At 50.7% G+C, this 13,565-nt stretch overlaps 1 protein-coding gene across 4 annotated transcripts in view; it reads left to right on the forward strand.

Moving 5' to 3' along the window:
* The first annotated feature begins 3,709 nt into the window (after positions 1–3,709).
* Positions 3,710–13,565, forward strand: part of PLXNB3 (plexin B3) — a 49,116-nt gene continuing 39,260 nt past the window's right edge. For 2 of the 4 annotated variants that reach the window (XM_027845783.1, XM_027845784.1), the window contains exons 1-5: positions 3,710–3,809; positions 5,233–5,336; positions 6,254–6,343; positions 11,536–12,573; positions 12,850–13,029. In XM_027845783.1, the coding sequence (XP_027701584.1) occupies positions 5,325–5,336; positions 6,254–6,343; positions 11,536–12,573; positions 12,850–13,029 (1,320 nt within the window). In that variant the 5' untranslated portion in view covers positions 3,710–3,809; positions 5,233–5,324. The remainder of the gene's footprint in view (positions 3,810–5,232; positions 5,337–6,253; positions 6,344–11,535; positions 12,574–12,849; positions 13,030–13,565) is intronic. The other 2 variants (XM_027845785.1, XM_027845786.1) reach the window with 2 other exon arrangements.

Genomic DNA, 13,565 nt, shown 5'->3' on the forward strand with positions numbered 1-13,565 from the left:
TCAAAAAAGAAGAAGAATAAGAAGATCAAGAAAACAAAGTGGCAGTCTGATGAGGTCTTACAAATAGCTGAGGAAAGAAGGAAAGGGAAAGGGAAAGGAGAAAAGGAAAGCTATACCCAACTGAATGCAGAATTCCAGAAAATAGTAAGGAGAGATAAGAAGGTTTTCTTAAATGAGTGATGCAAAGAAATAGAAGAAAACAATAGAATAGGAAAGACGCAAGATCTTTTCAAGTAAATTAGAGATATCAGGAATGTTTCATACAAAAATGGGCATGATAAATGACAAAAATGGTAGGGACTTAACAGAAGTAGATGAGATTAAGAAGAGGTGGCAAGAATACACAAAAGAGCTACACAAGACAGATCCTAACATCATGGATAACGAAGATGGTGTGGCTACTGATCAGATATCCTGGAGAATGAAGTCAAGTGGGCCTAAGGAAGCATTGTTAACAACAAGGCTAGTGGAGGTGACAGAATTCCAGCTGAGCCATTTAAAACCCCAGAAGAGGATATCATTAAAGTGCTGCACTCCATCGGCCAGCAAATTTGGAAAACTCAGCAGTGGCCACTGGATTCAAAAAGATAAGTTGACATCCCAATCCTAAAGAAGGGCAATGCCAAGGAATATTCAAATTACTGAACAATTGTGCTCATTTCACATGCCAGCAAGGTTATGAGTAAGATTCTGCAAGCTAGGCTTCAGCAATATGTGGACTGAGAATTACCAGAAGAGCAGGCAGGTTTTTGAAAAGTCAGAGGACCTAGAGACCAAATTGCCCACATTTGCTGTATTATGGAGAAAGCTAGGGAGTTCCAGAAAAACGTCTACTTCTGCTTCATTGACTGCACTAAAACCTTTGACTGTGTGGATCACAACAAAATGTGGCAAGTCCTCAAAGAGATGGGAGTGCCAGATCACCTGACTGGTTTCCTGAGGAACCTGTATTCAGGTCAAGAAGCACTAGTTAGAACCAAACATGGAACAACTGATTAGTTTAAGATGAGGAAAGGAGTATGACAAGGTTGTATATTGTCACCTTATTTATTTAACTTATATGCAGAGTACATCATGTGAAAATTCCAGACTGGATAAATCAAAAACCGGAATTAAGGTTGCCAAGAGAAATATCAACAGTCTCAGATATGCAGACAATACCACTCTGATGGCAGAAGGTGAAGAAGAACTCAGAAGCCTCTTGATGAGGATGAAAGAAAAGAGTGTAAAAGCTGGTTAGAAGCATTAACATTGAAAAAAACTGAGATCTTGACAATTGATCCCATCACTTCCTAGCAAACAGAGGGAGAAGAAATGGAAGCAATGTCAGATTTTATATTCTTGGGCTCAAAGATCACTGTATACAGGGACTGCAGCTATGAAATTAAAAGACACTTGCTCCTTGGAAGGAAAGCTATGGCAAATCTGGACAGCATTCTAAAAAACAGACATCACTTTGCCAACAAAGGTCCATATAGTCAAAGCTATGGTTTTTCCAGTAGCAATACATCGCTGTGAGAGTTGGACCATAAGGAAAGCTGAGCACTGAAGAATCAACACTTTTGAATTGTGCTGGAGAAGACTTTTGAGAGTCCCTTGGACAGCAAAGAGATCAAAATAGTTAATGCTTAAAGAAATTAATTCAGGTTATTCATTGGAAGGTCAAATACTGAAGCTTAAATGCTTTGGCCAAATAATAAGACAGGGCTCATTGGAAAAGACTCTGATGTTGGGAAAGATTGAAGGCAAAAGGAAAAGGGGATAGCAGAGGATGAGATCGATAGGTGGTGTTATGGAAGCAACGAACACGAGCTGGGACAGATTTCTGGAGATAGTGGAGGACAGAAAGGCCCTGGTGTGTTATGGTCCATGGGGTCATGAAGAGTCGGATTCCACAACTGAACAACAACAAAGGTTTAGAAGCACTAGAAAACCTGAAATCTGCCTCTTTCATATCTCCTGTGGTTCCATACTTTAGGGAACAAAGAAAGGCTATTTTTGAATAAAAAGTTACCAAGGTTTCATTTCCAAGGGGACTTTGTTCCCCCAAGAAGTGTGACTAAATAGGTCATTGAGGTTGTGTGTCTGCCTCTGTGACCATTTCCTGCCCTGCGTTCCTCCCCATTCTGGCTTTCTCCCTTAAGTGGCTAGAATGGGGAATTGCGGTATCGTTTTGATCTGCTGTAATTATTGAATAAGGTTTCATTGTCCACAGTTAATTTAGCAAGTGAACAAAGGGACCAGTTTAAAATCATTTTGTGGTGTATTTCTCTTTTAAGTAGATAGCAACTTTGTTTTTAATAGGACGTGGCATGGATTTTGTTTTCCCATATATAGAGATACTTAGTGGACAAAGCAAACTTCACCTCCTCCCATAAATTCCCTAGGGATTTCCGTCTTCCTCTCATGAAGCAAGGTTGGGAGGGGACCTCCTGGATTCTCTCCAGCCCAGTTCCTGAGCAGAGGAACAATAAGATAGGAAAGTGTATCCCTTCTCTTGTCCTGGTTCCTCAGTTTCTCCCATTTGGTTCCTCCCACACTCCTAATACAAGCTTATTTGGACTAGAAGTTTTGAGCCTTAATCCAGCTTGAGGTGTGGGGGTGCGGTGTGTGTGGGTGGGGGGGGACATTGGAATAGGGGCACACCCTGGAATCCCCTCTTCACTGTGGGTGAGGGTGGGGGACCAAAGAGGAAGGAATCAGTGTGGATTGAGATTCCCAGCTTCATTAGCCATTACTCTCCTTCCCACACACTGGCCTTATGGGAGACTTTCCATCTCTTGTCTGCATGGGCTAATTATCCACCATGCCCAGAATGACATTCTGCCTCACCTCTGCTTCATAGGATCCCTTTCTTCCTTGGAGATGCAGGGCACACACCACCTGAAGTCTTTTCTAGCCTCCCTAGCCCTACAAAGCTACTTTCTGTGACCTAGTACTTCACCTGCAGGAGCCAAGACCTGGGTTTGAATCCAGCTGTGTGACCCTGAAGTCACTTAACCTGTGTCAGTCTTTGGCCTCTGTTTCTCTGTCTGTAAAATGGGGATAATAACCAGTCTATTTTGACGATGAAACCAGCTATATGTAAAGTGCTTTCTAAACTTTAGAGCACCGCAGAAATATGAGGTGTCATTGTATTTTGTGTTCGCCTAGATGTCAATTCCTTGGGAATAAAGATGGTTTCATCCTTTGTTCCCCTGGCACCTGACACAATGACTGTCATGTAGCAGGTGATTAATAAATGCTTGGAGATTGATGATTTGATTGGGGGGTGGGAAGGAGGTTACTGGAAGTGGTATGTGGGCCCTGAATGGGTTGGTTAGGGACAGATTAGACCAAGGGATCCCTGTTCTTGTCCTTCCTGTCATCTCCACCAGGAGCCCCCTTGCCTTCATCTCAACCCTTTCCTTCATCCTATTGCCTGTGTGCGCATGCCTACAAGGACACACACACACACACACACACACACACACACACACACACACACACACCCCCTCAAAGGCCTGCAGAGGGCAGCAGCCATCTACCTTGGGATGGGAGTCCAGGAGCTGGGAATGGATGTTGGGGGGGGGGGAGGGGGGAGGGCGGGTAAAGGGGCCGGGCTGGCTGGGTTGGTTTGGGCATATTGCATTGTGGGGAAGCTGGGGCACCGGCAAGGAGGGAAGAAGGAGGGAGGGAGGGAGGGAGGGAGGGAAAGTGGGAGGGAAGATTCCTGCCCGGCTGTCCAACTCCCCCAGTTCCCGCCCGGGACGGCCTGTACCCTCGCTCCCTCCTCCCTCCTTTCTGCCCCTGCGGGAGTCTTTGCCCAGGTAGGTGGGTACATGCCCTTACCTCGTGGGGGAGCCCGTGGCCAGACTCTAGGGGGGGCAGAGGCAGCTTTGGGGGTGCTCGGGTGGGGAGCAGTTTGCCCCACCCTTCCTGCTCCCCACATCTCAGCTCAGAAGATCGTGATGGGGCAAGGGGAAATATGGACCCCCAGGGTGGGGGAGACAGACAAGTGGCAAAGACGGCAAGGCCTGATAGGGGTCCCCTTTTCTTCTTCCCCCCCAATCCAGAGAAAGTGAGGGGGGAAGGTGCAGCTTTTTTATGCCTGGTTGACTGCTCCTAGCAGGGGGGAGACCCTAAGTCCTAGCTGCTCCCCCCCAGGAAGAACGGAGCACAGACACCAGCCTCGGAGCTCTGGCCCTCTCTCCCTACCCCCCAACAGTGGTTGCCAGGGCAACTCTAAGTGGCCTTGATTAAGAAGGTGGCTGTCCCCTCTAGCAGGGAGTAGATAAGGAAAGAAACAAAGTGGCTATTCCTAGCACTGCGATCTGTACCATCCTGCCCTTTCCTGTCCTGGAGATAAGAGGAGTCTGGCACAGGGTGGGCAGATGGGCAAAGACAGGGAGGGATGCCTTTCTGGAGAGCAACTGCTCGGTGAGAAGTCTGGGGTTTCGGAAAGGGTAGGGACCAAAGCTCCAGGCTCCCTTCCCCCAGAGCTGCCCAACCAGCCTGGCCGGGCCACCTCCTTTCACAGCCTCTTCTGTCTGGCCCTTTCTCCCCACCCCCCCTCGCCCGTCCTCAGGCACCGTGCCCGCTGCTAGGCACCAGCAAGTGGAAATCCCCCTACCATCCAAATACTTTGTTTTCACCTCTCTTCCATCCCCACCCCGCACCCCCCTTCCCCCAAATTGTTCTTTGGACTGCCCCCTACTTGGTAGTCCTATAGGACACTTGCTCCTTTCTCTCCCTAACCAGTTTATAAATGGGGCAAATGGAGAGGGAGAAAGATGCAAACTCTGCCAGAGCAGGACACCCACAGACCCACACGGTCACACCCACCCATGTAGGGCCTGTGTGATCAGGAGCTCGGGAGTGCCTTGCCCCAGAACTCTTATGGAGAGACTATGGTACCTCCCCCATATAGGCATATGGCAAAACTTGCCTGGTGAGGCCAAGGCCATCGGGGAGTTAGCTGACCTGTGGTAAAGCTTTGGGGAAGAGGATTTTCAAGAAGATACTTAATCTCTGAGGATTACTTTTTTTTTTTCCCCTAGAGTGGGTGGCCGGGAAAGGGTGGGGTCTTGTGACGATGTTTTCCATACCTGAGGCCATGAAGGTAGTTGCAACGAAATGTGCTGAGGTGCCATCTCTGGGGGCACCCAGGTGGGCATCTCTGCCCACCCTTTCCGTATCAGGTGAAAAAAGGGGCTCTATTCCCCTCCTATCATCCCATATTCCTTCTCCTAGGCATTTTCCAACCGGGGTTGGCACTACCAGCTGTTTCTGTCCTGCGCCTGGCATAGCTGTACCACAAAAGGGTCACCATGTGAGAGAGGAGAATGTCAGGGCTAGTATGACTGGAATGCTCAGGGTTAATACAGGGAGGGCTGGGGGGGCATGCCACAGGGGAGACAGTCGCGCGCTGGGAGGTGGGGGTGGTGGGGGTGGGGGGAAGTCTTGGGTACTGTGTTGCTTTTTATCAGCAAAGGCTCTGTCCCCAGCCCCCTGCCCCCTCCCTCCTGCTAGACAAAGACAGGCATTGAACCCCTAAGGCTGGCGATTCATTTCAAGGGGGGAGGAGGAGCTGGGGAGGGCATAGAGGATGGGGTGGGCACGTGCCAGGGCCACCCATCCCATTCCTGGGACACTCTCCACCCTCTCCTCCCATTCCAGCTCCAGGTCAAACACCCCCGACCCCCTTCTTTCTAGCCAAACTGTGGCTAGGAATGACCATAGGAGACATTAGGGAGAGAGGGCAGTCTTCAGCCTTTCTGAACCCTAATGAGCACTTTTCAGAGCTCTCTTTTCTGTACCCCAAAAAGGGTAGGGTCAGCTTACCAGATGCCAGGCTGGGCTTGGGGCCCTATGTGGGGATCTTTTCTTCTGTTCCTGTATCCTAAGGGGGGAGGAGCAGATTCTTGGGTTGGCATTTCTGGTCCTCTTGCCCCCCTATGCCAGGAAGGCATCTCTGTGACTGACAAGAGTCCTTGGAATGGCGGAAAAGCTCTCTCAGCTCCCAGGAAGTATGGTCAAGGAACCCTAGGATGGAGGCCTGGGAGGGGAGGGTTGGATAATAGATCCCTGGAACCCCCCTGGGTGGGGTTAGGGAAACAGAGGGGATATTGTTGGGGATGAGGAGAAAAAATTACCATCATAGCTGCTATTGACGAAACTGCCAGCTGTGCTCAGGGTGGACCCCGCTGGCCCTCCCCCAGGCAGGCCTGAGTGGACAAGGGCTCAAGCATCGTCCCCTCTCACCCCCTTTCAGGACAATGCCCACCATATCCACAGTGTACCACGCTGCAGTGCCCTGGGGCAGCTGAGTGGAGGAAGTGTCTCCTCTGCCTCAATATTCTCGGTAAGTGACTGAGACACACCTTCCACCCAACCCTGGTCTAGCCTTCCGCCATGAGCATTGTTCTCTTCAGGGGCCCCACCTCTCCCCACTTCTCACCTGCTTTACCCAAAGCCAGCTGGGCCAGTGTTTGAGAGAAGGGAAGACAGAATTCCATGTAGGGCGGCCCCCAGGGAGAAAGAGGGTCATGGGGCTCCTCACCTCCCCCAGTCCAAATCTGGGGCCCAGGCTTGCCACTGCCAGATATTTGCACATGTCCTGGACACACCTGCACACTTATATAGGAACCCTGATAGATGGTGACAGCAAGGTGAGCCCCATGAAATTCATTCTCCAGAGTGGGGCCCCACCCCCATCCCCTGTGTGGCCCCAGCTGCCTGGCCCATCCCCGCACTGCCAACCCTTTACCACTGGGCCTTCCTGTCTCTGGCTGCTGGAGATAAGGGGATCCTGAGGGAAAAGAGGAGATAGATGGAAGTCACAACTTTGTGGAAAGCCAACCTCCCCATCCAGTGGGGGAGAGCTCAGTCCCCAGCCCATGGAGTATGTGTGTGTGCGTGTGCCTGTGTGTGTGTGTGTGTGTATGTAGTCTGTATCTGTGAATGCATGTGTTTTGGAAGGTGTGGAGGGTTGGGAGAAGACAAGTCTTCATGTATGTCTGTGCTTGAAAAGATGTGGCTATGTTTGGGTTTTGGGGGTGGAGGGGCAGTCTACATGTGCATATGGAAGTGGGGGTCCTTACATTTCCTCGGATGTATGCATCTGGAGTGGGGATGGTGGTTCTGTATACCAGGAGCGGGCAGTTTCTGTGTGTCTAGGCCTCTGTGAGGAAAGGACACAAGTCTTGGGGGTTCGGCACGTCTCCACACGCCTGCTTGCGTGTGCATGTCACCGTCTCAAAGTTGGTGCCTCAGCTCCTTGCCCCAGCCTGCCTGGCCTGCTGGGACTGGGTGTCTGCATTGGCTATGCTCCCCACACCTAGCCCCACAGCTCTGCTGGTTCTTTGTCTTCCCTTCTTCCCTGGCCCCTGCCGCCCTCTCTCAGGCTCTTTACCTGGTTCTCACTCTCCAGCCCAGGCTTTTCTTCCCTTTGCATCCTCTGTACTTCCTGCCTGGCAGGCTGTCAGCATCTCTGTGTGCATTTCTGTCATTCTCTGCTCCCATTTCTGATCCCTCTATAGACATGCCTTAAATGATCCTGTTCTGTCGCCCACAATTGACCAATGCTAACATGGCCCTCCCAGGGAGGCGCGGTCCAGCCTTGGCCCTCCTTGCAGAGCTCTGGGGCCAAGGTCATGACGGTGATGTCTTAGCTTGGCCAGGGAGGACCCAGCCCAGCAGGCCCAGGGCTTCCTAGGCTTGTCTGTGACTGTTGCAAGATCTGGGCACCTCTGAATCCAGCCTTCTGTCTCTGAGTCCCTGTTACTGTCTCTTCAGAGAATCCCAGCCTGGAAGGCTCTTAGCAGGCCTCACGTCCACCTGCCCCATTTTATAGAGAAGGAAATTGAAGCCCAGGGAGATGAAGTGATAACTACTAAAAGTCTGAGTCAGGATTCAAACCCAGGTCTTATTGGCTAAAGTGCTCTAAGGGCAACTGGGTAGCTTGGATAAAGCACTGAGCCTCAAGTTAGGAAGGCCTGAGTTCAAATCCAGCCTCAGACACTTACTAGCTGTGTGACCCTGGGCAAGTCACTTCACCTTTTTGTGTGACTCAGTTTCCTCAACTGTATGTAACCCCAACCTCTCAAGGTTGCTGTGAAAATCAAATATCAATGATACTTGTAAAGCATTTAACATATTGACTGGTGCATAGCAAGCATCTTAATAAATGTCTGTTCCCTTTCTTCCTTTCTATTCATTGCATCACACACTGCCTCTCTGTCTCCCTCTCCCCCTTCTCACTCCTCTCTCTTTTCTCTTTTTGCCCATGTCTCTTTGTTCCCCTTTCTTCTCTTTCTTCTCTCCCTCTCTTTCTTTCTCTCCCTCCTAAACTCTCTTTTTCTCTCTCTCTCCTTCCCCCTTATCATTCCTCTTTCTGTCCCCTATGCCTCTTGGCTCCTTTTTCTTCTTTCTCCTTTCTGTCTCTTTCTCTCTCCCCTCTCTTCTCTCCTCTCTCTCCTGTCTTCTCACTCCACTCTCTCTGCCCCTTCTCTCTTCTCTCTCTCCTTCCTTCCCTGTCTTTTCTCTCTCTATCTGTGTATGTGTGTCTCTCTGTCTCTCTTCTCTTTCTGTCTCTCTCCTCCCTTCTCCCTCTGTCTCTCTGTGTGTCTTTTTCTCTCATTCTGTTTCTCTCTGTCTGTCTGTCTCTCCTCCCTTATCTCTGTCTCTCTGTCTTTCTCTGTCTCCTCTCTTTTTTCTGTCTCTCTCTGTCTTTCTCTCTCTTTTTCTGTCTCTCTCTGTTCCTCTCTCTTTCGGTCTCTCTCTGTCTCTATCTCACTTTCTCTCTGTCTCTGTCTCTGTCTCTATCTGTGTGTCTTTCTGTCTCTCTCTCTCTCCCCTCCCTTCTGTGTGTGTGTGTGTCTCTCTCTTCCCTTCCTTCTCTGTCTCTCTCTCTGTGTCTTTCTCTCTCATTCTGTCTCTCTCTGTCTCTGTCTGTCACTTTACCTCCTCCCTTCTCTGTCTGTCTTTCTCAGTCTCCTTCACTCTCTTTTTCTGTTTCTCTCTCTCTGTCTTTCTCTCTAGTTTTCTGTCTCCCTCTGTCCCTCTCTCTGTCTCTCTCCCTTTCTCTCTCTTGTCTCTGTTTTTCCTGTGTGTCTCTGTTACTCTGTGTCTTGCTGTCTTTGTCTCTCTCTGTCTCTCTCTTTCTACTCCCTCTCCCACTCCCCCCTTCCACCAGCATTTTCCTCTTACCTGCTTGACTCTGGCCATACAAAAACAAAAGTCCTTGCCCAAGAAGCTTACACTCAATTGATGGGAAATCAGAGGTGCACAGAAAAGTAAACCCAAAAGATGTTTCTGGTCCAGACCAGCGATTTCATCAGTGTGGTTTTCATTCTGGGGTAGAAACGCCCTCCACTTATCTCATGCACATCAGCAGCTCCTCTTGACCTTCTGCCCTTGGAGGCTTTCCCAGGGCCCTGAGAGATGAAATGATTTGCCCGGGGATCCACAGGTGCTATGTGGCAGAGGAAAGATTCCCAGAGCAGCTCTCTGTCCCGGATGCCAAGATTTATAAAGTAACTTTAGTCAATTGGAGGGCAAGAGGAAAATTCTGCCAGGCCGGAAGGAAGGAGGAGGCAGCAGCCCTCCGCTTTGCCCCTGCCTGGTGGACCCTGTGGCCATGCCCCTCTGGGCCCGGGGTTCTTTCCAGATTTGTTCCCCCCCCCCCATGGGTGCTATTGAGTTTGCATCTTCCAAGCATGTTTCTTGGTCTTAGTGGTTCTCTATTTTGCCCGGGGCCAACCTGGCTCTGGCCATCTCTTTGACCTCATTTCAGCCCCTAGTTGTCCATCAGTGTCAACCTAGATATCTGGGCTTTCACCTCTGGTTGTGAAAGTCTCTGACTTTCTGAAGATGGAGTGCTTGATTGGTCCTCAGGGTGTAGTGTGTGTGTGTATGTGTGTGTGGGGAGGTAACATGTGAGGGGGTGGGGTTGTATGGTGTATATGTATGTGTGTGTATACATGTGTGTATGAGGAGGTAACATGTGGGGGTGGGGCAGTGTGGTGTGTGTATGTGTGAGTGTATGTATGTATGAGGAGGTAACATGGGAGGAGTGGGGCTATGTGGTATGTGTGTGTCTGTGTGTGTGTATGGGGAGGAAATGTGGGGGGTGGAGTTGTGTGATATGTGTGTATCTGTGTGTGTGTGTATCTGTGTGTGTGTGTGAGGAGGTAACACATGGGGGGTAGGGTTGTGTAATAAGTGTCTGTGTGTATGTGTATAGGATAATATGCGGGAGGGGTGGGACTGTGTAGGGTGTGTGGTATGTGCATGTTGTATGTGTGTATATAAGGAGGTAACAAGTGGGGTGGGGCTATGTAGTACCTGTCTGTACATATATGTATGGGGTAATATGTGGGAGATGTGGGACTGTGTGGTATGTGTGGGTTTGTGTATGTGGATATGAGGAGGTAACACGTGGGAGGGGTAGGGCTGTGTGGTATATGCATGTATGTGTGTGTGTGTATGTGTATTGGGGGGGTAACATGTGGGGGTGGGGCTGTGTGGTGTTTGTGTGTTTGTGTCATGAGAGGTATATGGGAGGGAGGGCTGTGGGAGGGGGTGAGGATTTGGAGGGGAGTGATGTGGAGATGGGGAAATGTGAGGTAGTATGGGCATGTGTGAGGGAGGCATATGTGTGTGTAGTGAGGGTGGAGGTGGGGATGGGTGAGTATGGATGTGGTTGGTCAACCCTGTGCACTGGAGACAGAGACACACTCTTCTGCTTCTTTGCTCCCCCCCCAGAGTGGGGGCCTTGCCCAACTTTTGGGAGGGGAGGGAGAGGCTGAGTGGGAGGGAGGGAGGGGAAATCGACAGAAACTGAGTTCCTCCCAAATCACCCTTCTTTATGAAGGTACCACAGAGGCAGTGGGAAACTCAATGATTTCCTGCTAACTGTACCTGGGACTGTTTGGGTGATTAATGCCCCCCTCAGATCTACCTTGGTTCTGTTTTATAGAGGGGAGAGGGGCTTGGAGCAAGGGGAGAACAGTTTGGGGATTGACCATAGACTCCCTTCTTCCAGCCCTGAGGGGTCCCATGTTGATGGTTTGGGGGCTAGAGCCAGGTTCTCTTTGCCTGGGGCCTTCATAGGCCCTCTCCACTTCAGAGAATATCCAAGCTGGAAGGGACCCCAGAGGCCTTCATTTAGTCCACCCCCCACTTAACCAAGGAATTCCTCCCACAGCAAGTGGCCATCCAATCTCTGATTGCAGATCTCCAAGGAGAGGAAGCCCCATGCCTTTCCAAGCAGGAAGAACTGCCCAATTGGGAACAGTTCTGATTGGCAGGGAGTTTTTCCTGCTATCTGCCTCCACATAACCTTCCCCCTCCCCTCTCACACATCAGCTAGCATTCCCCTACCTCATCTGCCAACTCTTCCAATCAGCTTAGCTCATTGCTTGGTATGGGCTGATTGATTGACCTATTTATTCATCTCACCATATAGAATGCCATTTCTCCCATTAGACTTCAAGTTCCTTGGGACAGGGAAGTAGCTGTTGATTGATTACTCCCCACGCCTTTCTGGTATAGGTCCCCAAGATGCTGCTAACACTCTTTCTCCTGCTGCTGTCACTGTCATCATGGAAAAGTTGGCATTTTGCCCTTGCCCACCACTTCTCTGCCCCCAATACCACCTTCAACCACCTGGCCATGGATGCTGACACAGGCATGCTCTATGTCGGTGCTGTGAATCACCTGTACCAGCTGACACCTGACTTGCAGCAAGTAGGTGAGGCCATCACAGGTCCCATATGGGACAGTCCCGACTGCCTGCCCTTCCGGGACCCAGCCGAGTGCCCACAAGCCCGGCCCACAGACAATGCCAACCAACTGCTACTTGTGAGTGGGCGAGCACGGGAGCTCGTGGCCTGTGGGCAGGTACGCCAAGGTGTATGCGAGAAGCGGAGTCTGAAGAATGTGGCACAACTTATCTTCCGGGCTGAAGACCCCGGTGATGGGCAGTTCGTAGCTGCCAATGCCCCAGGAGTGGCCACTGTGGGCCTTGTGGTGTCAACCCCAGGGAGAGACCTGCTGTATGTGGCCCGGGGCCTAGCAGGCAAGCTGTCCGCTGGGGTACCCCCCTTGACTGTGCGCCAGCTGGCTGGGCCTCAGGCCTTCTCCAGTGAAGGCCTAGGCCGCCTGGTTGTAGGGGACTTCTCTGATTACAACAACAGTTATGTGGGGGCTTTTGCAGGCACCCAATTTGCCTACTTCATCTTCCGTCGTCGGGGGTCTCGGACCCAGGCTGACTACCGCTCCTATGTTGCCCGTGTATGCCTGAATGATGCCAACCTGTACTCTTATGTTGAAATGCCACTCGTCTGCCATGGTCATAGCCTGGTGCAGGCAGCTTACCTGGCCCCAGGCCAAGGAGGGGGAACCCTGCTGGTAGTGGCTTCCCCAGGGCCTATGGGAGGCTCCGCGCTGTGTGCCTTCCCACTACAGGAGGTCGATGGACGGATGGAACGGGCCCGGAGGCTCTGCTACACTGTGGGCGGACAGGGCCCAGATGGGGAAGAGGTTACCATTGAATACGGTGTCACATCCCGATGTGTCTTCCTGCCCTCAGTGAGCCAGCTGGAATGGGGGGAGGCAATGGGTTCTGATCTCTTTGGCTCAACCCCTTTTTCTAGCTTCATTTTTCTGTTTCTTTTGATGTCTCTGGTTCTTAGCTTTTGTCTCTCTCTGTGTCTCTTTCAGTATCTTATTTTTTCCCATGTGCCCGCATTTCTTTCTCTGTTCCACTCAGTCTCCCCTATCTTAGTCATCTCTCTCTGTTTGAGTCCCGCCTTGGGGCTTGGGCCTGAAGGCTCTCCTGACCTATCCCTGGGCCCCTACCCCCAGGACTCCCCGGACTCATACCCTTGCGGGGACGAGCACACGCCCAGTCCCATTGCCAGCCACCAGCCACTGGAGGCAGAGCCCCTGTTCACCAGCATCCCCCACCTCAGTGCTGTTGCTGCTCTCGAAGAAGCCGGGCACACTATCATCTTCCTGGGGGACACCCAGAGCCAGCTACACAAGGTGAGATACTTCAACTAGGACTGAAGTTGATACACAAATTCCAGGCCTGTGCAAACCTAGGGGGTGGGGTAGAGTTCGAGGTAAGAATCTTTATAGACTACTAGATTATTCCTTTTAGAAAGGACCTTAGAGGCGATCTAGTCATTGAGCTCATCCTTCTCATTTTCCAGCTAGGGAAATTGAGGCTCAGAATAGAGAAGTGTGTACAGAGCATATTAGTGGCAGAGCCAAAGTAGATAACAATGCTTTGGATTTCCAAGGCTGATGTCTTTTCTACAATGAGACTACCTGTCTTGTTTATATAGGCCCTATATAAGTACACAGAAGGTGAGGTGGGGTGGGGCTGCTCATTGATTTCTGGCCTTCAGAAACACTTAGGATCCCAACTCTGGAGTGGGAAGGGAGCTTGGACGCCATTAAGTGGGTGATAGCTTTGTGCAAATTGTAGGATCATTCATTCACCAAGTATTTCTTGGGGTCCTCTACTGTGTAGGATCTTCTTAAGGATCTGAGGCTCTCTGCTAGGATTTTGTGTG

Source organism: Vombatus ursinus, unplaced genomic scaffold, assembly GCF_900497805.2.
Source record: "Vombatus ursinus unplaced genomic scaffold, bare-nosed wombat genome assembly UNPS02015024.1, whole genome shotgun sequence".
NCBI lineage: Eukaryota > Metazoa > Chordata > Mammalia > Diprotodontia > Vombatidae > Vombatus > Vombatus ursinus.